This window comes from Panthera onca, chromosome C1 (genome assembly GCF_046562875.1).
Source record: "Panthera onca isolate mPanOnc1 chromosome C1, mPanOnc1 haplotype 2, whole genome shotgun sequence".
Taxonomy (NCBI): domain Eukaryota; kingdom Metazoa; phylum Chordata; class Mammalia; order Carnivora; family Felidae; genus Panthera; species Panthera onca.
In genome coordinates, this window is record NC_138346.1 from 170,162,143 (window position 1) to 170,187,955 (window position 25,813).

General features: G+C 36.7%; 1 protein-coding gene and 1 pseudogene across 4 annotated transcripts in view; both read right to left on the minus strand.

Annotated features, from left to right (window-relative positions):
• ATG4C (autophagy related 4C cysteine peptidase) overlaps positions 1-25,813 on the minus strand; it is a 97,548-nt gene that overhangs the window by 44,346 nt on the left and 27,389 nt on the right. For all 4 annotated transcript variants that reach the window (XM_078451828.2, XM_078451827.2, XM_078451825.2 and 1 more), the window contains 2 exons: positions 12,248-12,331; positions 381-614 (listed from right to left, as the gene is read on the minus strand). In XM_078451828.2, the coding sequence (XP_078307954.1) occupies positions 381-614; positions 12,248-12,331 (318 nt within the window). The remainder of the gene's footprint in view (positions 1-380; positions 615-12,247; positions 12,332-25,813) is intronic.
• On the minus strand, positions 3,301-3,475 carry LOC132674154 (U2 spliceosomal RNA; annotated as a pseudogene).

Genomic DNA, 25,813 nt, shown 5'->3' on the forward strand with positions numbered 1-25,813 from the left:
TTTTAAAGCATTATTGATATATAGAGAGAAAATAAACCAGTTTAAATATAAGATTTAAATAATATAAAAATATCAACTATCTGCTCAAAGTCACTGTATTGACCTGCCCAAGATTTACTGAACTGGAGATAATCCAGAGAGTTCAATCAAAAAGAACTAAGTAATAACAACAAACTCCAAAGAATACTAAAAACTTATACTTACGTATAAGTCATACCTAGCTTAGTTCAGTAGAGATGGAATATGCTAGATTAGTTACAACTTTTAGAAGAAACAAGGGAGTCAAGAAATTAACCAAAGTAAATTTTATGCAGTTTGCAAGCTGGAGTCCAAATTTAAGAAGACAAACAAAAATCCCCCCAAAAACAGATTTGATTTACCTCTACCAAGAAAGTGTAGTATGAGTCCTTGAGCCAATAGCATCTGGCCAGTTCTTAATGTACAGCCCCAACCACAGTCTGTTGTCAAAGCTGAGCCTTCTATTTGAGGAAATTCTTCCCTGTAGGTCAGCCATATTCTTGAAATGAAATCTTTACGAAATTCTTCTACATTTCCCGCAATTACATGATCTTCTATTGTACATCCTGATCTTGCAGGTAACAGTTTATTTTCATCTACAAAATAAAAACATAAAATATAGTCTAAATATATGCAAAGAAAAATCAATAATGATATTATGTTCCCTTACTGTCCATAAGATAGGAAGTATATTATAATTTTTCTAATACTTTTTTTTCAATTTAAATGAAGATAAATGTTATTCTGCCTAATCAGGCTATTATGAAAATCAAATGAGAATGGATGCTGAAATGTCTTGTACACTCTAGAACTAGCTAATATAAAGTATCATCAGTAATGTTGTTAATAATAATATCCTATATTCTGAATATAATCAACTCTTTTATGAGGGGATAATATTAAAATACCTTTTCTTTTTGCCTCATTTGGCTCAGGATGTAGATATTAGTGCTCTCTAAAATGGGATTTGCAAATAAAATATCATGATTTGTCAATATGTAAAATGAATATAATCACATAAGCTGATTCTTAAAATCAAATAAAATGTGCACACTGTATTTATTGCCATGAATATTTATACTCAAATTATAAAATCAAAACTAAGAAGCTAAAGAGTAAGAATATAAAATTCCTAAATATACAGTTATCCTTTCATGTTGAAATACAATTTTTTAAAAACTGCTGCCACCCACATATGTCATTTTAAAAGGCCTTTTCAAATTGATTGAATGTAATACAATTTCTATGTGAGGGGCGCCTAGGTGGCTCAGTTGGTTAAGCGTCTGACTCTTGATTTCAGCTCAGGTCGTGATCTCGGTTTGTGAGATCAAGCCCCGCATTGGGATTCTCTCTCTCTTCCTCCTCTTTCTGTCCCTATCCTGCTCATGCGTGCACTCTCTCTGTCTCTCTCTCAAAATAAATAAATAAGCTTTAAAAAAAAAACAACAGAATTTCTATGTGAAAACTACAGTTACTGTTTGCCCAATAATCTACAAAACACTAGTGCTCAAAATGAACTGACATTCCTTGATTACTCTCTCAAAATGAACTGACATTCCTTGATTACTCCTAGAGAGTATATTTAGTCATGTTTACAACCTCAACATGTAGCACACTGCGTAACACAAGTAAATCCTAATAAATGTTGCTTGGTTTGGGTGGGTGGACAGGTGGATAGATAAATCTGCCTAAACTCTCAATTCCAAGGAGTTCAATTTCCAATGCCCTTCTGCAGGATATTAAAGCAATTTTATCATGCTTTTTTCTTTATCCTTGCTCACCTATCCCTCTTCAAACTCATTCTGAAAAAATTACAATCACCTAACCTTCATAATATTCAGATTAATGGTGCTAAGTTGTGGCATACAGTTTCAGTGACAATAAAAAGAAGGACTGAGAAGCCCCCAATATCAATGAATTTCTCTCAATATTTGAGTTTGAAGTTAATTACAAATAAAGATGCATGGAAATTGAACATGGCACTACAAATATATCCAAACTTTCTACTTTAAAGAAAAAAATTTTTTACGTTTTTGTATTTATTTAGAAAAGGAGACAGAGAGTGCGGGAGCAGGGGAGGGGCAGAGAGAGAAGGAGAGAGTGAAAATCCCAAGCAGTCTCTGGCGCTGCCCCCCACAGAGCCCGACTAGGGGCTCAAACCCACGAACCATGAGTCTGAAATCAATAGTTAGATGCTGAACCAACTGAACCACCTAGGTGCCCCCAAAAGTTCTACTTTAGAGACATTCAAATTTGTTTGAAATTTGACACAATAGTACATAACTCACACATCATCCTGAGGCTTGCCAAACATAATTCCTAATCTCCTACCTTGATGAAGTAATTAATTCTTTATTCTTTTAAGATCTAGTCTTGGGCCACGTGGGTGGCTCAGTGGGTTAAGCATCTGACTGTTGATTTCTACTCAGGTCATGATCTCATGGTTCATAAGATCAAACCCACATCAGCCTCTGTGCAGTCAGCGCAGAGACTGCTTAGGATTCTCTCTCCCTCTTTTTCTGCCCTTCTCCCACATGTGTTCACTTTCTCTCTCTCTCTCAAAATAAATATTTTTAAAAACCTAGTCTCTAAAATTACTCTAAATTTACTCTAAATTTAAAATTTACTAAAAAAATTGGAAAATTGCTAGTACTAACTGAACTTTATCGTCCTGTTGACTTTCCACTATAATAATACTACCTCTGCTATTCCACTTTCTGACTTTTCACAGTCTTTTTTTAATGTTTGTCTATTTTGAGAGAGAGAGCACATGCACAAGCAGGGGAGGGGCAGTGAGAGAGGGAGAGAGAGAATCCCAGCAGGCTCTACACTGTCAGTGCAGTGCCCAACTTGGGGCTCAATCCTGCAGATCTGAGCTGAAATCTAGAGTCAGCTGCTCAACTGACTGACCCACCCCAGCGCCCCTCTTTTCTTAATTTTCTTAATTAATTATATCTATAATATTTATCTATATCTTACCCTTTTCCAAATTTCAGGTATATTACAAGAGAAGGAATATTTTATCTTATGCACCCCTGAATCTTCAGCACCTAGTACAGAGTTCAGTCCATAGCAGATGTGCAATAAACATTTGTCAGGTGAATGTAAGATAAATGGAGCCAAAGGAAGGTTTTGTTTTGTTTTGCTTTGCTTTGCTTTTGTTTTCTATGATGCTCTGGAGACACATGAGATCAGAGCTTTATGAACAAAGTCTCAAAGAACCACAACAAAAAAATGAAACGAAAGCTGATAAAAGAAATAGAAGAAAACTGCTAGTAACATTGAGGGTTCAGTCAAGGCTGACTATCACAATTAAACAAGCTAATATGAGAATCATAAGTAAAAAAAATTGTGAAATTGAATCCTCAAAGACTACAGTTCTTGTAATTATCAGATATGGGATAAAGTAAGTAAATATTTACTACACTCGATCTTAGCCAAAAGGCCGAGAAGCGATAAGTAAATATTTAAAAGTCAAATTGCTGGGTCCTAAAATGTATATATTTTCAATTTTTCTAAGTACTCTCAAATTTCTCATGAAGAGGTTGTAAATTTAAATGTTTATCATAGAGAAGTTCTCTGTATGTGTGAACACATGTATAAGGATGTTTAATGTAGCTTTACTGAAATAAAAAGTTGGAAACAACTTAAGTATTCATTAATAGGGGATTTGATGAACAAGATTATTAATTTACTCCACAAATATTTATTGAGAGCCTTATTATGCACCAGGCACTGGAGTTAACACTGAAAGTATGAGAGGCACAGTCCTTACTCTCAAGGAGCTTACAGTCCAGCAGATGAGAAACATTAAACAAAAGTATAAAAGTTGTTAATCCCATTATGATATTTGTGGTGAAGCAGAAATATAGGCTGCTACAAAACTACAGAAGTAGACCAAATTAGAAAGGTTGCTAATGGATGCATTTCAAAATAGCTTAAACAATAAGGGGATGTATTACCATACACAAACAGAAGTCCTATGTAGGGATGGCTCTAGGTTGGTTAATTCAGTGCCTCTGTGACATCTAGGACTCCTGTTCTATTCATCGTCCCACTCTGCTAAATCTCAGCATGTTGGCCTTATCTTCACCTATTACTCCTTAAAGTAGCATGTGTCTGTTTCAGTACAAAGATAGGATATATGACAGATATGACAGAATCCAATGGAAGAAAAATTTTTCTTCTTTGTATTCTTTATTTTTTTTTAGTGTTTGTTTATTTTTGAAACAGAAAGAGAGCAGAGGATGGAGAAAGAGAGAGGGGAACAGAGGATCCAAAGCGGGCTCCATGTTGACAGTAGAGAGCCAGATGCAGGGCTCGAACTCACAAACCATGAGATCATGTCCTGAGCCAAAGTTGAATGCTTAGGTCTGTATTATTTATTACAAATAGTGAATTTTTATTGTTTTAATAATTTTATATTAAATCTTTTTTTTGAAATTATGAGTTGTGCATTTACAGAGAAGATAAAAACCCTGTGTATACACCATTTTTGTTTTTGTTTTTTGAGAGAGAGACAGAGTGCAAGCAGGGGAAAGGAGGAAGAGCAGAGAGAGAGGGACAGAGGATCTGAAGCAGGCTCTGCGCTGACTACAGCCAGCCTGCTGTAGGACTTGAACTCTCAAACCATGAGATCATGACCTGAGTCGAAGTCAGACACTCAACCAACTGAGCCACCCAGTCCCTGTGTATACCCTTTTATGGAGGATAACAAAATTGTACTCAACAATACATTATGAGTAATTTTTTTATTTATTTACTTAACTTTTAATTCAAATATAATTAATATATGATGTTCTATTAGTCTCAGGTATATAATATAATGACTCAACAACTGTACACATTACTCAGTGTTCATCACAGTAAGTGTATTCTTAATCTCCTTCACCTATTTCACCCAACTCCCCCCCTCCCCACCCACCTCCCTTCTGGGAACCATCAGTTTGTTATCTGTATTTAATTCTGGTTTTTTTGGTCTCTTTTTTCCTTTGTTCATTTGTTTTGTTTTCTTAATTTCCACATATGAGCGAACTCATGGTATTTGAGTAATTTTTAATCTGTTTGCTTCTTCCCAATGTTAGCCCTTTTATGCCAAAAACAAAACCCCATTATCTCAGTGTCCCTGATGATTTTATATTTCCTGTTTCTGACCCTTTTGAAAATGGAATCAAACTATTTTGCTTCTATTACTTGCTTATGGCTTTCAAAATTGTGTTTTTAAGATTTGTCCATGTTGTTATAGGTAGTTCTGGTTTATTTTTATTGCTGTATAATATTCCACTGTATGAATTACCACAAATTATTATTGATAGACATTTGGTTTGTTTCTAGTTTTTTGTCATTATAGTGTATATAGCATATTACTATATTATTTTTTTTAATTTCTTGAAATTTTTATTTATTTTTGAGAGACAGAGCACAAGCAGGGGAGGGGCAGAGAGGGAGGGAGACGCAGAATCTGAAGCAGGCTCCAGGCTCCTAGCTGACAGCACAGAGCCTGACGCAGGTCTCGAACTCATGAACTGCGAGATCATGACCTGAGCTGAAGTCAGACGCTTAACTTATTGAGCCACCCAGGTGCCCCATCATATTACTATATTATTTAGTGATTTTTAATCCACTTCTATTGTGGTCAGAAAAAATACTTTCAATATCAATCAATAATAGAATGACATCTAAAAAGTGTTCAAATTTCTAGAATTAAGTAATATATCTCTGTAGGGGCGCCTAGCTGGTCAGTCAGTAGAGCATGCAACTTTTATCTCAGGGTCGTAAGTTCAAGCCCCACATGGGGCATGGGGTCTAGTTAATAAGAAAAAAAAAAAAGTAATATGCTTCTATGTAACTCCTCATTTCTTTGTGCATTTAATAAAAGTTATGATTCAAAAAATTCCAAATTCTGGGATCTTATTTCCACAACATTTAGGTATAACCCTGGCAAGATCTGGAGCAACACAGATCCCTAAAAACAGTAGACATAGCACAAAAACCAACAGCACACATAGTAACACCAACTTGATATAAGTAAGTCATCAGCAATTTCTAATTAACAAATCCTAGATCCTCTACTGAGGCTATTTCCTACTTAACCTCTTTTTTGAGCATTAGGCACTTTGTCCAACTCTTTCTTCTTGAAAATCTCTTTCCTTTGGTCTCTGATAATACACCATTGTGGGGTTTTGTCCTCTATATTGTCTGTATCTTCTTAATTTCATTCACTAATTCTTCTTCATCAGGATATCCTTAAAGATGGATATTCTCCACCTACACTTTCAATCAATGTGACCTTATCCATTGGCCTCAAATGCCACCTCTTTGAAAATAACTACAAATCAATTCTCAACAGCCTACTTCAGATTGTTCATTTCTAAGCAGTCTACTTCAAACACTACATATATGCCCAAACCCATCATTCCTTTAGTATACCATTTGGTTACTGACACTACCTATCATCCAAGATGATAGTGGAGTGTTTTTCGGGGTTTTTTTTAAGTTTATTTATTTTGTGAGAGAGAGAAAGAGACAGAGAGGGAGAGAGAGACTCCCAAGCAGTCTTCGCACTGTCAGTACAGAGCCCAATCTGGGGCTCGAACTCAGGAACTGTGAGATCATGACCTGAGCAGAAAACAAGAGTCAGCAACTTATGAGCGCCTGGGTGGCTCAGTTGGTTAAGCGTCTGACTTCAGCTCAGGTCATGGTCTCGTAGTTTGTGAGTTCAAGCCCCGTGTCAGGCTCTGTGCTGACAGCTCAGAGCCTGGAGCCTGCTTCCAATTCTGTGTCTCTGTCTCTCTCTGCCCCTCCCCCACTTGTGCTCTGTCTCTATCAAGAATAAATAAAATGTAAAAAAATAATAATTTAAAAAAGCAAAAAAAGAGTCAGCCACTTAATGAACTGAGCCACCCACGTGCCCCCAAGATAGTAGTTTTTAAGTCTTCTTTATCTCCTCTCTCATGTTACCAAAACCAATAGTTAGATACTATTGATTCTATTTTATAATATCTCACATCCATCCCCTCCTTTCCATTTCCACTACCCTCTATCAGAGTCATTATATCTTGCCTGTTAACTGACTCCCAGTCATTCTATCAGTTATTCTAACAAAGAATGTATTTATTATGACTACCATGTGCTTCTTCTGGGCAAGATAATGTCCTAAACAGTACATTCTCAATATGTGATCACTGAAAATAATTAAATGAAATTTGGCATTTTGTTGCTCAGAAATCTAAGATAATAACAATCATTGTAGTTAAGTCGGCTGGGCACCCCACTTTCCGTCTCTCTGAAAACCTAAAAAACTTGCTGAAGCCAAAATTTTGTGACCTGTTGGAGTCCAGAACCAGCCCCCAAGATTTCTGTTAATTCTCCATAGCTTAAGTTTTAATGGTTCTCCCTGCTACCAGCTACTGCAATATGAGTTGTCTTCTTCATTCCAGATGTCAAATTCATTCCTTTTCCAAAAGAACTCCTCTTAGATCAAGCATCTCATGCACTTAACTGACTTTACTTAAGATGAGGTGATGTCAACAAGGCAGTGTTTCAGTGGACATGCAGCCTCCTTTCTAGCTTGTCTCCTTTTTCCCTCTAGATCTCCACACCCTTCTCCTGTATCACCATTCCTAAAACAAAGCAAATTATAGTTGACCTTTGAACAACAGGGCATTAGGGGTTCCAACCCCAACCCTGTAGTCAAAAATCCACATATAGAACTTTTGAGTTCCCAAACACTTAAACTACTAATAGCTTACTGTTGACCAGAAGCCTTATGTGATAACATAAACAGTCAATGAACATATATTTTGTATATGTATTATATACTGTATTTTTACAGTAAGCTAGAGAAAAGAAAATAATATTAAGAAAATCACAAGGAAAATACAATTATAGGACTGTACTATATTTATTGCAAAAATCTACCTACAAGTGGACCTGAAAAGTTCAAACCCATTGTTCAAGGGTCAACTGTAGTCTTCTATTTCTCTCATTCATATCTCCTATTATCATTTACTTTTTGTCTCTAGAGTTGAGGATGCTCAAGAACCCACTACAAGGATCTGTTCAAAGTACTTCTTCCAAAAAATATACAATGCTATCTTTAAAAAGAAATTCTAATTTCTTATTCTAATTGAATGCAGAGGATTACTTTGAAAAGCTAAATTAAATTTTTGAAAATTCTAATAACTTTTTCTCCAATTTCTTATATCATGAATAATAATACCATTTAGGATGCTTATGTGTACCAGGCACATCACTAAGCCCTTATGAAAATTATCATTAATACTTAGGAAGATTAAATAATTTGCCTAAAGTAACAACTAATTAGTAAAAAGAGCCAAAATTCAAAAGCACTTAATATCTGACTCCAAGGCCCATACTCTCCCATGCCTATAAACAAATGACATAGGGGCGCCTGAGTGGCTTAGTCGGTTAAGCGTCTGACTTCGGCTCAGGTCATGATCTCACGATCCGTGAGTTCGAGCCCCACGTTGGTCTCTGGGCTGACAGCTCAGAGCCTGGAGCCTGCTTCAGATTCATTGTCTCCCTCTGTCTGCCCCTCCACTGCCTGCACTCTGTCTCTCGCACGGTCTCAAAAATAGATAAACATTAAAAAAAATTTTTTTTAATGACATAACTCTTTAGCACAGCATTCAAGAAGCTCCTCCATAATTTGATCCTTTCCAGAATTCTCTCCCACCATACCTGCACTGGATATCTCGCTATTTGTTAAATATACTCTCTAATATTTCATGCCATTCTATTTATCTAAAACGCATGCCTTCTTTATCTATCACCTTCCTACTCATCCTTCAAGAATGCTGTGGGCGCCTGGGTGGCTCAGTCAGTTAAGTGTCTGACTTCGACTCAAGTCATGTTCTTGCAGTTCACGAGCTCGAGCCCTATGTCGGGCTCTGTGCTGACAGCTCGGAGCCTGGAGTCTGCTTCGGATTCTGTGTCTCCCTCTCTATCTACCTGTTACCTGCTCACACTCTGTCTCTCTCTCAAAAATAAATAAACATTAAAAAAACATTTTTTTTTTAAAGAGTGCTGTGAGGACTCAATGAGTTAAGCATGTGAACTACTTAAAATACTACCTGGCACATTATAAATACTCAATAAATGTTAGCTGTTACCATTACAAGACATTTACAAGGCTTTAGAAAATTGCTGATAAATGAGATGCCAAAATAAGTCAACCAAAAATAAAAGCCTTGATAATGACATATTCTCACACACGTTCTTTCCTTCTCTCTCTTACACACACACACACATACACACATGCACACACATACTCCTACACACAAAACCAAGGACAGATGTATAGTAGAAAAAAAGCCAGGAGTAAAGTGAGACACAGTCTTGGTTTAAATTACAGCTGTGCCATTTAATACCTGTGTGACATTGGACAAATTATTTAACTTCTCTAAGCTCCTGTTTCATACTCATAAGATACTTGAATCAAACTTGTAGGCTTGCTGTGAGAATTAAAGGCACTTCACAAAGAGCTTAGCATGATGCCTAACACAAGGCATTCATTAAGTGACATAAATTGTTAAAAGAAAATACATAATTATTAAAAGGACGGGCATATGTAGAAACTCAAAAACATCAAAATAAGTCAATAATTTCAGAAATTAGAACATCCTTAAGAATTGGAAAATCTGGAAGCACCTGGGTGGCTCAGTTGATTAAGGATCTGACTTCAGTTCAGGTCATGATCTCATAGTTGATGGGTCTGAGCCCTGCATTGGGTCTGTGCTGACAGCTCAGAGCCGAGAGCCTGCTACAGATTCTGTGTCTCCCTCTCTTTCTGCCCCTCCCCTGCTCACACTCTGTGTCTCCATCAAAAGTGAATAAATGTTAAAAAAAAATTTTTTTTTTAAAGAATTCAAAAATCTGGGGCGCCTGGGGCAACGGTTAAGCCTCCATCTCTTGATTTCAGCTGAGGTCATGATCTCACAGTTCATGGATGGAGCCTCATATCCGGCTCTGCACTGACAGAGGGGAGCCTGCTTGGGATTCTCTCTCTCTTCTCTCTCTCTGCCCCTCCCCCAATCATGCTCACTCTCTCTCAAAATAAATAAACTTAAAAAAAAAAGAATTGGAAAATCTACCATTTTCAGGTTAACCAAGGTGACACTTTAAATTATTTGCATATACTTCTTTTTCTCAATCTTTTTCATTTAACTTATTTATTTAAATTCAAGTTAGTTAGCATATAGTATAGTATTGGTTTCAGGAGTAGAACCCAGTGATTCATCACTTACATATAACAACCAGTGCTCATCCCAACAAGTGCCCTCCTTAATGCCCAGCACCCGTTTGCCCATTCTCTTACCCACTTCCCCTCCAGCAACCCTAAGTTTGTTCTCTGTATATAAGAGTCTCTTATGGTTTGCCTCCCTCTCTGTTTTTATCTTGTTTTTCCTTCCCTTCCCCTATGTTCATCTGTTTTGTTTCTTAAATTCCACATATGAGTGAATTCATACAGCATTTGTCTTTCTCTGACTGCCTTATTTCGTTTAGCATTAATATACTCTAGTTCCATCCATGTTGTTACAAATGGCAAAATTTCATTATTTTTGATTGCCAGATAGTATTCCACAGTGTATATATTCCATCTTCTTTATTCATTCATCAGTTGATGGACATTTGGGCCCTTTCTATACTTTGGCTATTGTTGCTAGTGCTGCTATAAACATTAGGGTGCATGTGCCCCTTCGAATCAGCATTTTTGTATCCTTTGGATAAATACCTAGTAGTACAATTGCTGGTTGTAGGGTAGTTCTATTTTTAATTTTTGGAGAAACCTCCATACTGTTTTCCAGAGTGGCTGTACCAGTTTGCATTCCCACCAGCAGTGCAAAAGTGTTCCCCTTTCTCTGCCTCCTTGCCAACATCTGTGGTTTTCTGAGTTGTTCATTTTAACCATTCTGACAGGTGTGAGGTGGTATCTTATTGTGGTTTTGATTTGTATTTCCCTGATGATGAGTGATACTGAACATCTTTTCATGTGTTTGTTAGCCATCTGAATGTCTTCTTTGGAAAAATGTCCATTCATATTAGCATATACTTTAAAGTTATCATCAGAAAACTTGATAAAGAATATTATGATATCAATTCAAGTAATATTTAACTAACACTCATAAGTCCAAAACTGTGAGGGATATAACAAAAGGTGTCATGATTCTCATCCTCAAAGAGTTTACTAGAAACCCAAACCATATGGCAATACATTATGTGTTACACAAAATACATGTTCTTAAAAGAAATATGCCAAAACAGAGGCATAAAAAGTAGAATGGTCAATTGGTTAAGGGTCTGACTCTTGATTTCAGCTCAGACCATGATCTCGCAATTTATGAGTTCAAGCTCCCCATGAGATTCTGTGCTGACAGTGTGGAACCTCCTTGGGATCCTCTGTCTCTCTTCTCTCTCTGCCCCTTCCTTACTCACTCTCTGTCAAAAATAAATAAAACATTAAGAAAAAAAGTTGGGGCACTGGGGTGTCTTAGTCTGTTAGGCATCCGACTTCAGCTCTAGTCATGATCTCATGGTTCGTGGGTTCGAGCCCTGCATCGGGCTCTGTGCTGACAGCTCAGAGCCCAGAATCTGCTTTGGATTCTGTGTCTCCCTCCCTCTCTGCCCCTCCCCTACTCGTTCTCTCTCGTTCTCTCTCTCTCAAAAATAAGTAAACATTAAAGTTTTTTAAAAAAATTATTAAGATGGTATGGGGCACCTGGGTGGCTCAGTTGGTTAAGCATCCAACTCTTGATTTCGGCTCAGGTCATAATCTCACAGTTCATGGGATCAAGCTCTATGCTGACATCGGGCTCCATGATGACAGCACAGATCCTGCTTGGGATTCTCCCTCCCTCTCTCTCTGCCTTTTCTCGCTCTTGCACACATACATGCACACTTAATAATTTTTAAGTGTACATACAGTTCAGTGGTTTTAAATACATTCACAATTTCACAATGTTGTGCTAATAAAATTACCACCATATATCTCCAGAACTCTTCATCTCTCTCTCTCAAAATAAATAAATAAATAAATATAAAAAAATTATTAAGAAGGTAAATTCTGTTATTATTTTACAATAAAAAAGAAGCAAAAAACAAAAAAAAATATGCCAAAAGTAGATTGATCTGGAAATAAAACAATGAAAACTGTTACACAATAAAGGAATACAAAGATTTTTAAATGGGTTACAAATTTAGCACTTACCTTCATATTTAAAATGGTAACATTTTCCAAGCAACAATACAGGGGAATTTCTACTAAAATATGTCTTTGTTTTCAACACCCAACCTAAACAAGAAAAGAGAAAAACAGTTTTGCAATTAAAGGATTTCAGGCTAAAAGTGTAGCATTTTATTTTATTTTATTTCAAATCATCAATTCTAAACTATGAACATGCAGTTTTTTGCAAGAATAGCAAAATATATGGACAAAGAACTGAAAATACAGGTCATTTATGCTACCTTCAAATACAGTTAAGTATTTTAAACACACTCCATCATGTAAAGAACATGAGAAAGAAAAGAACTTAATTTTAATTTATTTTCAAACAGGTCACAATGTTCTTTTTTTTCCCCACAATGATCTTATGGTATAAAACTTAAAAGGTACAAATTCTGGAGACACCTCAGTGGCTTAGTTGGTTGAGTGTCCAACTCTTGACTTTGGCTCAGGTCGTGATCTCAGGGCTGTGGGATCAAGCCCCACATCAGGCTCCACACTGAGTGTGGAGCCTGCCTGGGACTCTCTCTTTCTCCCTCTGCCCCTCTCCCCTGTGCGCACTCTCTCTTTTCTCTCAAGTAAAAATTAAAAATTACAAATAAAATAAAATAACAGTATAGGAGTGCCTTAGGTGGCTTAGTCAGTTGAGCATCTGACTTCAGCTCAGGTCATGATCTTGCAGTTCATGAGTTCGAGGCTGCTTAGGGCTCACTGCTGTCAGTGCAGAGCCTACTTGGGATCCTCTTTCCCCCTCTCTCTCTCTGCCTCTCCTCACTTGTGCGCACATGCACTCTCTCTCCCAAAAATAAATAAACATTTTTAAAAAGACAAAAGTTACTTTTAAAAATAACAGTGCAAATTCTACTCCAGTTTCTCTGACATTAACTTCTTTCTCCCACATGCAACAAATGTTACCAATTTCTTGTCTTTCCTTCCATTTTAGATAATTAAAATATTTAAAGTAATTGAGTATTCCAATGAGGTAATTTAGGGAAAAGGTAACACAGTCCACTACTGCTTGTGATAAATGTGAATCCCCGAAGTTTCCTAGGTAAATGTATAACCCCATCATTTCAGCCACCTGAGGATGTCTGAAAATAGTGAATAGAGCTTTCAGAGATCCTCATTTCCATTTCCACCTCCAAATCCCCAATTCCCAACTACAGTTGCAAATTCTTTAAGTTTTATTCCTGCGAAACTGTAGCATCTATCCTCTTGGTTTTTTATGATGCCATTAATAGTTCTTAATTTCCTGAGAAAAACACTTGCCCATTATATTCCTGAGTATTCCTAAGTATATGAAATTCCTGACTGCTAAGGATAGACTTAAAAGCAGCTCCTAACATGCAAGAGCATATAAACAGAAAGAATCTGAAATTGGGAGCCAACAGACTTAGGTCTACTCTTAAGTAGACTATCTGCCATTTATATTGAAAAGTTTTTAGAAAATGTAAAATAAGTGACTTTTTACAAAAGTGCTCCCCAAAGTACTTTAATACAAATGAATACAAAAAAGAAATAGAAATATGTATTCATAATAAAGATGATGCAAGTATTTGAATTTGCTAGAGAAAAGGAAGAATGGCAAATAAATATATGAATCGGGTTTTCCTTTACTTGGATTGCTGCAGTACTCTCCAAAACGGTTTCTGTGTCATCAGTTTTTCCTCATTCTAGCATATGCCACATGTCACTGCCAAATTAATCTCCCTGTGGCTCAGCTTTGGATAGGTAACTCTTCTGCTCAAAAACCATCCTCAGTGACTCACTACTTAACAGATTTATTATGAACTTCTCAGTGATACTACAGACATTCCAAAATATGATACAAATTACGTTTACAGTCATCTTTTCCACTACTTTTCACCTATACTCAAAGTGGGCTTTGCTGTTTGGCTCATACTATCCCATGACAAAAATATCCTCCCCAATATGAGCCTATCTACTTCTTACAGCTCGTGTGTGTGTGTGTGTGTGTGTGTGTGTGTGTGTGTGTCTGCAGAGCGAGTGAGTGTGAGCCAGGGAGGAGCAGAGGGAGGAAGGGAAGAGAATCTTAAGCAGGCTCCACACCCTCCTGTGTGCACTTCTAAGCCAGTTTTTCTTTTTCCCACCTGGCTCTGATGCTCTTCTCTGAACTCCAGTGGGAAAATGGTATTTACTGATCCTATTCTATACCAGGAACTAGGCTAGGCACCTTACAAACAAACATTATCTCTTAGAATTGTTAGTACTGTACGAAAATGATTCTAACCCCCAAATAGTAATAACTCCCTCCCCCTCTAAAGGCAGTATTTCTAAAGCAAATTCTAAGAACTTCACAAAAACAACTTCAAATAAAAGGAAACAATCTTCAAGGAGGAACTTCTCTTTCTCCCTATGCTCTAGCCTCTGCCTACCCCGTCTTACCATTCACCAATCCTTCCTCAAGAAAAGAGAAGTTGTTGAGTCTGATTCTTAAGAGCCTGGGGCATTGCAAGGATCCACATTTTACTTGAGCACAGATATACAGTGCTTTAAAGCTCAGCCATCACTCATATGGTGCATACTCTCTCACTCTTACACTTCCTGTGCAAATCCTGGCAGGACCTAACCCTCATAATAGACTGACTTATTTTAATACTCCATGATGCTAGGTACATAAGAAGGCTCAGGACTTCTCATAAGGCCCAGCCATTTTCCTCTCTTTTTCCACAGGCATGTCAAAGCTGAATTAGGCCAGTATGCCAAATGACTAGTCTATAGAATATTCTTTTTTTTTTTTTAATTATTTTGTTTTAGTTGACCAGTTTTCATTTTATCTTTATAAAAGTATTGTAAGAAACACAACTACCTCTACCCTAGCTTGTTGATGCTGCACCAGGATACCATGGCACACACAGACAAAAAATGGAGGATATAAAATCCATAGAGACATGGGATAACAGAGCCTGGAGTATAGGAAGGAGCCATGAATAAAATTATATTAATAAGTTCTTCTTATACATATTGAAAAATATATATTCACCAGAATTCTTCATACTGAAGAATATATTCTTATTTTGTATCTTAATCTCCCCTACTGTTTACCTTTAAGTCTCAGTTTATAGCAGAGGGAGGTGGGACAGAGACAAATGTCATTATGATTCAAATGAAAACTAAATAAAACTAAGTAAGTTAAGAAAAGTAAGTAAATTTGGCAAGCAAGCCATTAAATAAATTGAAACGGGGCAGTGACTGTCTGTGAGGGGTGAGCATTGACCAGAAGGAAGCTTGAAGAAACTTTTTGTGCTGAAGGAAATTTTTTTTTCTTTTAATATAATTTATTGTCAAGTTAGCTAACATACAGTGTATACAGTGTGCTCTTGGTTTCGGGGGTAGATTCCCATGATTCATCACTTAAATACAACACCCAGTGCTCATCATAACAAGTGCCCTCCTTAATGCCCATCACCCATTTAGCCCAACCCTCCACCCACCTCCCCTCCAGCAACCTTCAGTTTGTTCTGTATATTTAAGAGTCTCTTATGGTTTGCCTCCCTCTCTGTTTTTATCTTATGAAACAACTTTTTTCTTATATCACACAGTTCTGTGGATTGACTGGGCTCAACTGAGCAGTTCTCCTGCTAAGTCTAACGTAGTGGAAATCAGATGGAGAGGCTCAACTGAGACACTGAAATGGCTGATGCTTTCTCTCTTAGATCATCTCAGGGCCTTTCTTCATCATGTGGTCTCTCCATGTGATTTTCTCCAGCAGAGTACCTAAAGTGGTGACATAACAGTTCAGAGCTCCAAATCAGAGCAAGCAGAAGTTGCCTCTTAATGGCCAGTCCTAGAATCGACACAGCCTCATTTCCTCTCATTCTATTGGTTAATATGGGCACAGGCCAGCCCAGATTCAATGAAAAAAGAGACAACACAAGATATGATTAAACATCCTTACTAAGGACGATCTTTGGAGAATAGCAATCATAAACAGAATGTTACAAAAAACCTGTAGTCCATTAAGTCAGCTACCTGAAAACCACAAAGCTTTAAAAGATCCAAACAAGCCAAAAAATGTAGAAATAACAGATGATAATTATTTTCGGGAGGATCTGAAACACCCAGAAGGATGGTTTACTTTTAACCATTTTTAAAAAGGAAGTCAAGTTTACACACCTCATGAAGTCAGGTAAATAAAAGGAGAGAGGGGAGAAGAAAGCAAAATTAAGCAGTTTTCCAAGAAAGTAAGGTCCAGAGTCTTTTAAATCTTAAGTGCTATGCCATTTCTAGTTCCATCTTCATCATTTCATAATATTGACATTGAAAAAAATAATCCTAAATTATGTTTACTATATTCAGAGAAGAGCAAGACTGAGGAACAGGGAGGCTGGATTTGAATACCACCAGTTTCATGACTTATTACCTAGATATGTGACCACAAATATGTTAATCTCAGTTTTCTAATTAAAAAAAAAAAATCTCAGGAAGATATCCATCTCAGAAAGATATGAGATTTATATAAGGTACATAAATCATCTACAAAATGCTAGGGAACCTGGGTGGCTCAATCTGTTAAACCTCTGACTTCAGCTCAGGTCATGATCTTGCAGTTCATGGGTTCGAGCCCCGTGTTGGGCTCTGTGCTGACAGTTGAGCCTGGAGCCTGCTTCAGATTCTGTCTCCCTCTTTCTGCCCCTCCCCCACTCATGGTCTGTCTCTCTCAAAAATAAATAAACATTAAAAAAAAACTTTTTTTAAATGCTAGTAAATGCTCAATCAATCTTAGTCCTTCCTGCACCACCCATACTACACAAACTCTAAGCAAGGAAAATACAGAAAACATTTTAGAAAGATTTTCAACCAATAAAATCAAACAAAAATACTAGTCCATAACTTGAAGCTATCTAGAACACTTAGTCACCTTAAACCATCTGTTCTTCAGAGATTAGAAATTACCATGATTTTATGGTAGCCACTTAAGTATCGAGATAAGGAAAACAACACATGTAAATAATAGTTTAACAATTCCTAGGATACTGATAAACTGGGTTATTCTAGGAGCACCTAGGTCTTAAGCTTAAGACTGGCTCAGGTCATGAGCTCATGATTCTTGAAGTCAAGCCCCACATCAGGCTCTACACTGACAGCACTCAGAGCTTGCTTCGGATTCTCTGCCTCCTTCCTCTGCCACTCCCCTGCTCACACACTCTCTCTCTCTGTCTCTCTCAAAAATAAATAAATAAACATTTAAAAATAAAAGTGATTTGTATTTAAAAAATAGTAAAATAAAAATGGGTTATCTAGTGCCTGTATGACAGTTTTCAACTTACAAATGAAATCTTCATCACATAACCTATTCACCAAATTAAATGGCTTAAAAAGAACATAAGCCTCTATTTGCAGATGACATGATCTTTACATACAGAAAATCCAAAGGAATCCCAAAAAAAAACTATTAGAGCTAATAAAGTAGAACATCAAGCTTACAAGACACAAGATAAAATTACAAAAAGCAACTGTATTTCTATATACTGGCAACAAATAAAGAAAGAAAACAATTCACTTTAAAATAGCATCAAAAAGAATAAAATACTTAGGAATAACTTTAACAAAAAAGGAAGTAAATACTTTCCTAAATACTTAGGAAAAACTTTAACAAGCTTTACAAGTAGAAAACGATAAAACATGATTGAAACAAAAAATTACAAACCTAAATATAAAGGAACATATCCCATGTCTAAGGAAACATATCCCATGTCCATGGATTAGAAGATTTAATATGGCAATACTGTACAAGTGATCTACAGATTCACTAAAATCTCTATCAAAATCCCAACTGGATTTCATGCAGAAATTGTTAAGATGATCAAAAATTCATCCAAAATAGCCAAAATAATCTTGGAAAGAACAGAGTTGACGGAATCACACTTTCCAATTTTGTAATTTTACAAAAAGCTAAAGTAATTAAGAGAGTGTTGCACTGGCACACGGATGGATGTGTACATACATGGAACTGAACTGGAAGTCCATAAATAAACCTTTACATCTGTGGTCAACTGATTTTTTTTTTTAACATTTACTTATTTTTGAGACAGAGAGAGACAGAGCATGAACGGGGGAGGGGCAGAGAGAAGGAGACACAGAATCTGAAACAGGATCCAGGCTCTGAGCTGTCAGCACAGAGCCCAACGCGGGGCTCAAACTCACAGACCGCGAGATCATGACCTGAGCCGAAGTCGGCCGCTTAACCGACTGAGCCACGCAGGCGCCCCTGTGGTCAACTGATTTACACAAGGGAATCAAGACCATTCAATGGAGAAAGAATAGTCTTTTCAAAAAATAAATAGTTGCAAATAGCAAGACTTCATGAAGTTGGACTTCTACGTCACATCACATGCAAAAATTAACTCAAAATGGATCAAAGACCTAAATATAAGAGCTAAATTAATAAAATTCTTGGGGTTCCTGGGTGGCTCAGTCAGGTAAGCGTCTGACTCTTGATTGTGGCTCAGGTAATGATCCCAGGATCCCTCATCAGGCTCCACACTTACTGTGGAGCTTAAGATTCTCTCTCTCTCCCTCTGCCCCTCTCCCCAACTCATGCTCGCTTTCTCTCTCTCCCTAAAAAAAGGTTTTTTTTAATTAAAAAAATAAAACTCTTACGAAAACACAGGTATAAATCTTCATGATTCTGATTTACATAACAGTTTCTCTAATTTGATATCAAAAGCACAAACAACCAAAGAAAAAATAAATAAACTGGATTTCATCAAAATTTGAAGGTTTTGTGCTGTAGTGGACACTATCAAGAAAGTAAAAAGACAACATCAAAATGGGAGAAAGTATTTGTAAATCATATATTTGCTAAGGGATTTCTATCTAGAACATATAAAGAACTCATACAACTCAAAAATAAAAAGACAAATAACCCAATTAAAAAATACACAAAAGGATTTAAATAGATATTTCTCCAAAGAATATATGCAAATACTAAGTATATGGAAGGTTGCTTAATATCATTATTCATCAAGGAAATGCAAATCAAACTCACTGAGATACTTCGTACCCACTGGAATGGCTCCAATAAAAAAAGATGGACAATTAAAAGTGCTGTTGACGATGTGGAGAAATTCAAACCCTCAAACATTGCTGATAGGAATGTAAAATGGTACAGCCACCTTAGAAAACAGCTTGGTACTTTTTCAAAAAGTTAAAATTAGAGTTAATGTATTATCCAGCAATTCTACTCTTAGGTATATATCCAAGAGAACTGAATACATATGTTCACACAAAAACTTTTACACAATGTTCATAGCAGCAATATTCATATTAGCCAAAAATTCAAAAACAACCCAAATGTCCATCAAATAATAAATGGGTAAAGAAAATGTAGTATGGCCATACAATTAAATATTATTCAGTCATATAAAGGAATGAAGTACTGATACATACCTGCTACAATATGGATGAATTTTGAAAACATTATGCTAAGCGAAAGGAGTCAGACAGAAAAGGCCACAAGTTGCATAATGCCATTTATATGAAATGTCCAGAACAGTCAAATCCATAGAGACAGTAAATAGACTGGTGATTGCCAGGGGCTAGAGAAGAGGTGGGGAGGAACAGGGAGTAGATGCTAATGGGTACTGGGTTGCATTTTGGGGTGATAAAGGTGTTCTGGGATTAGCTAGTGATGATGTACAATCTTATAAATATACTAAAAACCACTGAATCATAAAAGGATGATTTTTTTAGTATATCTCAATTTTTAAAAAATCAGTGCTCATAGTTTTCAAAATGCAATGTCTTATTATCAAGTTGTAACTGTCTAACATGGCCTTTAGCTGGCCATGCTTTCCAGTGAGCAGGAGCCAACTGTCCATTGTGTTTTACCTGAATTTGCATTATTTTTTTAATTTTATTTTTGTGGTTTTTTTAATTTTCTTTTTTTAAATTAGCATATAGTGCAACAATGATTTCAGGAGTAGATTCCTTAGTGCCCCTTACCCATTTAGCCCATTCCCCTCCCCCCCCACAACCCCTCCAGTAACCCTCAGTTTGTTCTCCATATTTATGAGTCTCTTATGTTTTGTACTCCTCCCTGTTTTTATATTATTTTTGTTTCCCTTCCCTCATGTTCATCTGTCTTGTCTCTTAAAGTCCTCATATGAGTGAAGTCATATGCTATTTGTCTTTCTCTGACTGACTAATTTCACTTAGCATAATACCTTCCAGTTCCATCCACATAGTTGCAAATAGCAAGATTTCATTCTTTTTGATTGCCGAGTAATACTCCATTGTATATAAATACCATATCTTCTTTATCCATTCATCCATCGATGGACATCTGGGCTCTTTCCATACTTTGGCTATTGTTGATAGTGCTGCTATAAACATTGGGGTGCATGTGTCCCTTTGAAATAGCACACCTAGGGGCGCCTGGGTGGCGCAGTCGGTTGAGCGTCAGACTTCAGCCAGGTCACGATCTCGCGGTCCGTGAGTTCGAGCCCCGCGTCAGGCTCTGGACTGATGGCTCGGAGCCTGGAGCCTGTTTCCCATTCTGTGTCTCCCTCTCTCTCTGCCCCTCCCCCGTTCATGCTCTGTCTCTCTCTGTCCCCAAAATAAATAAAAAACGTTGAAAAAAATTAAAAAAAAAAAAGAAATAGCACACCTATATCCCTTGGATAAATACCTAGCAGTACAATGGCTGGGTCATAGGGTAGTTCTATTTTTAGCTTTTTGAGGAACCTCCATATTGTTTTTCAGAATGGGTGCACCAGCTTGCATTCCCACCAACAATGCAAAAGAGATCCTCTTTCTCCGCATCCTTGCCGACATCTGTTGTTGCAACGTTAGCCATTCTGACAGGTGTAAGGTGGTATCTCATTGTGATTTGGATTTGTATTTCCCTGATGAGGAGTGATGTTGAGCATTTTTTCACGTGTCGGTTGGCCATCTGGATGTCTTCTTTGGAGAAGTATCTATTCATGTGTTTTGCCCATTTCTTCACTGGATTATTTGTTTTTTGGGTGTTGAGTTTGATAAGTTCTTTATAGATTTTGGATATTAATCCTTTATCTGATATGTCATTTGCAAATATCTTCTCCCATTCTGTTGGTTGCCTTTTAGTTTTGCTGATTGTTTCCTTCACTGTGCAGAAGCTGTTTATTTTGATGAAGTCCCAGTAGTTCATTTTTGCTTTTGTTTCCCTAGCCTCCGGAGACGTGTTGAGTAAGAAGTTGCTGAGGCCAAAATCAAAAAGGTTTTGCCTGCTTTCTCCTCGAAGATTTTGATGGCTTCCTGTCTTACGTTTAGGTCTTTCAACCATTTTGAGTTTATGTATGGTGTAAGAAAGTGGTCCAGGTTCATTCTTCTGTATGTTGCTGTCCAGTTTTCCCAGCACCACTTGCTGAGGAGACTGTCTTTATTCCATTGGATATTCTTTCCTGCTTTGTCAAAGATTAGTTGGCCATACGTTTGTAGGTCCATTTCTGGGTTCTCTATTCTGTTCCATTGATCTAAGTGTCTGTTCTTCTGCCAGTACCATACTGTCTTGATGATTACAGCTTTGTAGTATAGCTTGAAGTCCGGGATTATGATGCTTCCTGCTTTGGTTTTCTTTTTCAAGATTGCTTTGGCTATTCGGGGTCTTTTCTGGTTCCATACAAATTTTAGGACAGTTTGTTCTAGCTCTGTGAAGACTGCTGGTGTTATTTTGATAGGGATTGCATTGAATACGTAGACTGCTTTGGGTAGTATCGACATTTCAACAATATTTGTTCTTCCTATCCAGGAGCATGGAATCTTTTTCCATTTTTTTGTGTCTTCTTCAATTTCTTTCATAAGCTTTCTATAGTTTTCAGTGTATAGATTTTTCACCTCTTTGGTTAGATTTATTCCTAGGTATTTTATGGGTTTTTGTGCAATTGTAAATGGGATCAATTCCTTGATTTCTCTTTCTGTCGCTTCATTGTTGGTGTATAGGAATGCAACTGATTTCTGTGCATTGATTTTATATCCTGCAACTTTGCTGAAATCATGAATCAATTCTAGCAGTTTTTTGGTGGAATCTTTAGGGTTTTCCATATAGAGTATCATGTCATCTGTGAAGAGTGAAAGTTTGACCTCCTCCCGGTCGATTTGGATGCCTTTTATTTCTTTGTGTTGTCTGATTGCAGAGGCTAAGACTTCCAATACTATGTTGAGTGACAGTGGCAAGAGTGAACATCCCTGTCTTGTTTCTGACCTCAGGGGGAAAGCTCTCAGTTTTTCCCCATTGAGGATGATATTAGCGTTGGGTCGTTCATATATGGCTTTTATGATCTCGAGGTATGATCCTTCTATCCCTACTTTCTTGAGGGTTTTTATCAAGAAAGGATGCTGTATTTTGTCAAATGCCTTCTCTGCATCTATTGAGAGGATCATATGGTTCTTGTCCTTTCGTTTATTGATGTGATGAATCACATTAATTTATTGTGGATATTGAGCCAGCCCTGCATCCCAGGTATAAATCCCACTTGCTCATGGTGAATAATTGTTTTAATGTATTGTTGGATCCAGTTGGCTAATATCTTGTTGAGGATTTTTGCATCTATGTTCATCAGGGAAATTGGTATAGTTCTCCTTTTTAGTGGGGTCTCTGTCTGGTTTTGGAATCAAGGTAATGCTGGCTTCATAGAAAGAGTTTGGAAGTTTTCCTTCCATTTCTATTTTTTGGAACAACTTCAAGAGAATAGATGTTAACTCTTAAATGTTTGGTAGAATTCCCCTGGAAAGCCCTCTGACCCTGGACTCTTGTTTTTTGGCAGATTTTTGATTACTAATTCAACTTCCTTACTGGTTATGGGTCTGTTCAAATTTTCTATTTCTTCCTGTTTCAGTTTTGGTAGTGTGTATGTTCCTAGGAATGTGTCCATTTCTTCCAGATTGCCCATTTTATTGGCATATAATTGCTCATAATATTTTTTATTATTGTTTTTATTTCTGCTGTGTTGGTTGTGATCTCTCCTCTTTCATTCTTGTTTTTATTTATTTGGGTCCTTTCCTTTTTCTTTTTGATCAAACTGGCTAGTGGTTTATCAATTTTGTTAATTCTTTCAAAGAACCATCTTCTGGTTTCATTGATCTGTTCTACTCTTTTTTTTTTGGTTTCAATAGCATTAGTCTTCTGCTGCTTTGGGGTTTTATTTGCTGTTCTTTTCCAGCTCTTTAAGGCCTACGGTTAGGTTGTGTATCTGAGATCTTTCTTCCCTCTTTAGGAAGGCCTGGATTGCTATATACTTTCCTCTTATGACTGCCTTTGATGTGGTCCAGAGTTTTTGGGTTGTGGTGTTATCATTTTCATTGGCTTCCATATACTTTTTAACTTCCTCTTTAACTTCTTGGTTAGCCCATTCATTCTTTAGTAGGATGTTCTTCAGTCTCCAAGTATTTGTTACCTTTCCAAATTTTTTCTTTCGAGTTTCATAGCGTTGTGTTCTGAAAATATGCAGTGTATGATCTCGATTTTTTTATACTTGCTGAGGGCTGATTTGTGTCCCAGTATGTGGTCTATTCTGGAGAACATTCCATGTGCACTGGAGAAGAATGTATATTCTGCTGCTTTAGGATGAAATGTTCTGAATATATCTGTTAAGTCCTTCTGGTCCAGTGTGTCATTCAAAGCCACTGTTTCCTTGATTTTTTGATTAGATGATCTGTCCACTGCTGTGAGTAGGGTGTGGTATTACTATCAATGAGTTTCTTTATGTTTGTGATTCATTGATTTATATATTTGGGTGCTCCCACATTTGGCACATAAATATTTACAATTGTTAGGTCTTCTTGGTGGATAGACCCCTTAATTATGATATAATGCCCTTCTGCATCTCTTGATACAGTCTTTATTTTAAAGCCTAGACTGTCTGATATAAGTATGGCTACTCCAGCTTTCTTTTGTTGACTATTAGCATGATAGATGGTTCTCCATCCCCTTACTTTCAATCTGAAGGTGTCTTTAGGTCTAAAGTGGGTCTCTTAAACAGCATATAGATGGGTCTTCTTTTCTTATTCATTCTGTTACCCTATGTCTTTTGACTGGAGCATTGAGTCCATTGACGTTTAGAATGAGTACTGAAAGATACGAATTTATTGCCATTATGTTGCTTGTAGAGTTGGAGTTTCTGGTGGTGTTCTCTGGTCCTTTCTAATCTTTGATGCTTTTGGTATTTATTTATATTTTCATCTTTTCTCCCCTCAGAGAGTCCCCCTTAAAATTTCTTGCAGGGCTGGTTTAGTGGTCACAAACTCCTTTAATTTTTGTTTGTCTGGGAAACTTTTTAATCTCTCCTTCTATTTTGAATGACAGCCTTGCTGGATAAAGAATTCTTGGCTGCATATTTTTCTGATTCAGCACATTGAATATATCCTGCCACTCCTTTCTGGCCTGCCAAGTTTCTGTGGATAGGTCTGCTGCAAACCTGATCTGTCTTCCCTTGTAAGTTAAGGACTTTTTTTCCCCTTGCTACTTTCATGATTCTCTCCTTGCCTGAGTATTTTGTGAATTTGGCTATGATATGCCTTGTTGATGGTCGGTTTTTGTTGACTCTAATGGGAGTCTTCTGCACTTCCTGGATTTTGATGTCTGTGTCTTTCCCCAGGTTAAGAAAGTTTTCCGTTATGATTTGCTCACATAACCCTTCTACCCCTATTTCTCTCTCTTCCTCTTCTGACCCCTATGATTCTGATGTTGTTCCTTTTTAATGAGTCACTGATTTCTCTAATTCTTAAATCGTGCTCTTTTGCCTTAATCTCTCTTTTTTTCTGCTTCATTATTCTCCGTAAGTTTGTCCTATCACTGATTCTCTGTTCTGCCTCATCCATCCTTGCTGCCGTGGCATCCATTCGTGATTGCAGCTAAGTTATAGCATTTTTTATTTAATCCTGACTAGTTTTTACTTCTTTTATCTCTGCAGAAAGGAATTCTAATCTATTTTCGACTCCAGCTAGTATTCTTCTTATTGTGATTCTAAATTCTGGTTCAGACATCTTGCTTGTATCTGTGTTGGTTAAGTCCCTGGCTGTCGTTTCTTCCTGCTCTTTCTTTTGGGGTGAATTCCTTCGTTTCATCATTTTGAAGGGAGAAAAGGAATTAATGAGGTAGAAAAAATTAAAATTAAAAAAATTAAAATTAAAAAATATTAAAATTAAAAAGACACCAAAAAAATCGAATAAATGATGCTATATCCTAGGTGTGTTTTGGTCTGGGTGTTGAAAGTGGCTTCATAGATTAGAGAAAAAAGGGGGGGGAGAAAAAAAAGGAAATTGTTTGAAAATTGTAAAAACTGGGTACACTGAAGTAGAGTAAAATGAAATGATGGAAGTAAAATAGAATTTGAAAAAATTTACACAAAAGTAAAGAATATAGTAGAAAAATTAAAGAAAAACATTTGTAATAAAAATTAAAAATAAAAATGAATTTTTTCTCTTTCTGTATTCAAGAAAAAGAAAAGAAACCAAAAAGAGAAAAAAGAAAAAAAAATCGTTTGAAAATTTGAAAAAGTGAATACACTGAAGTAGACTAAAATAAAATGATGGAAGTAAAATAGAATT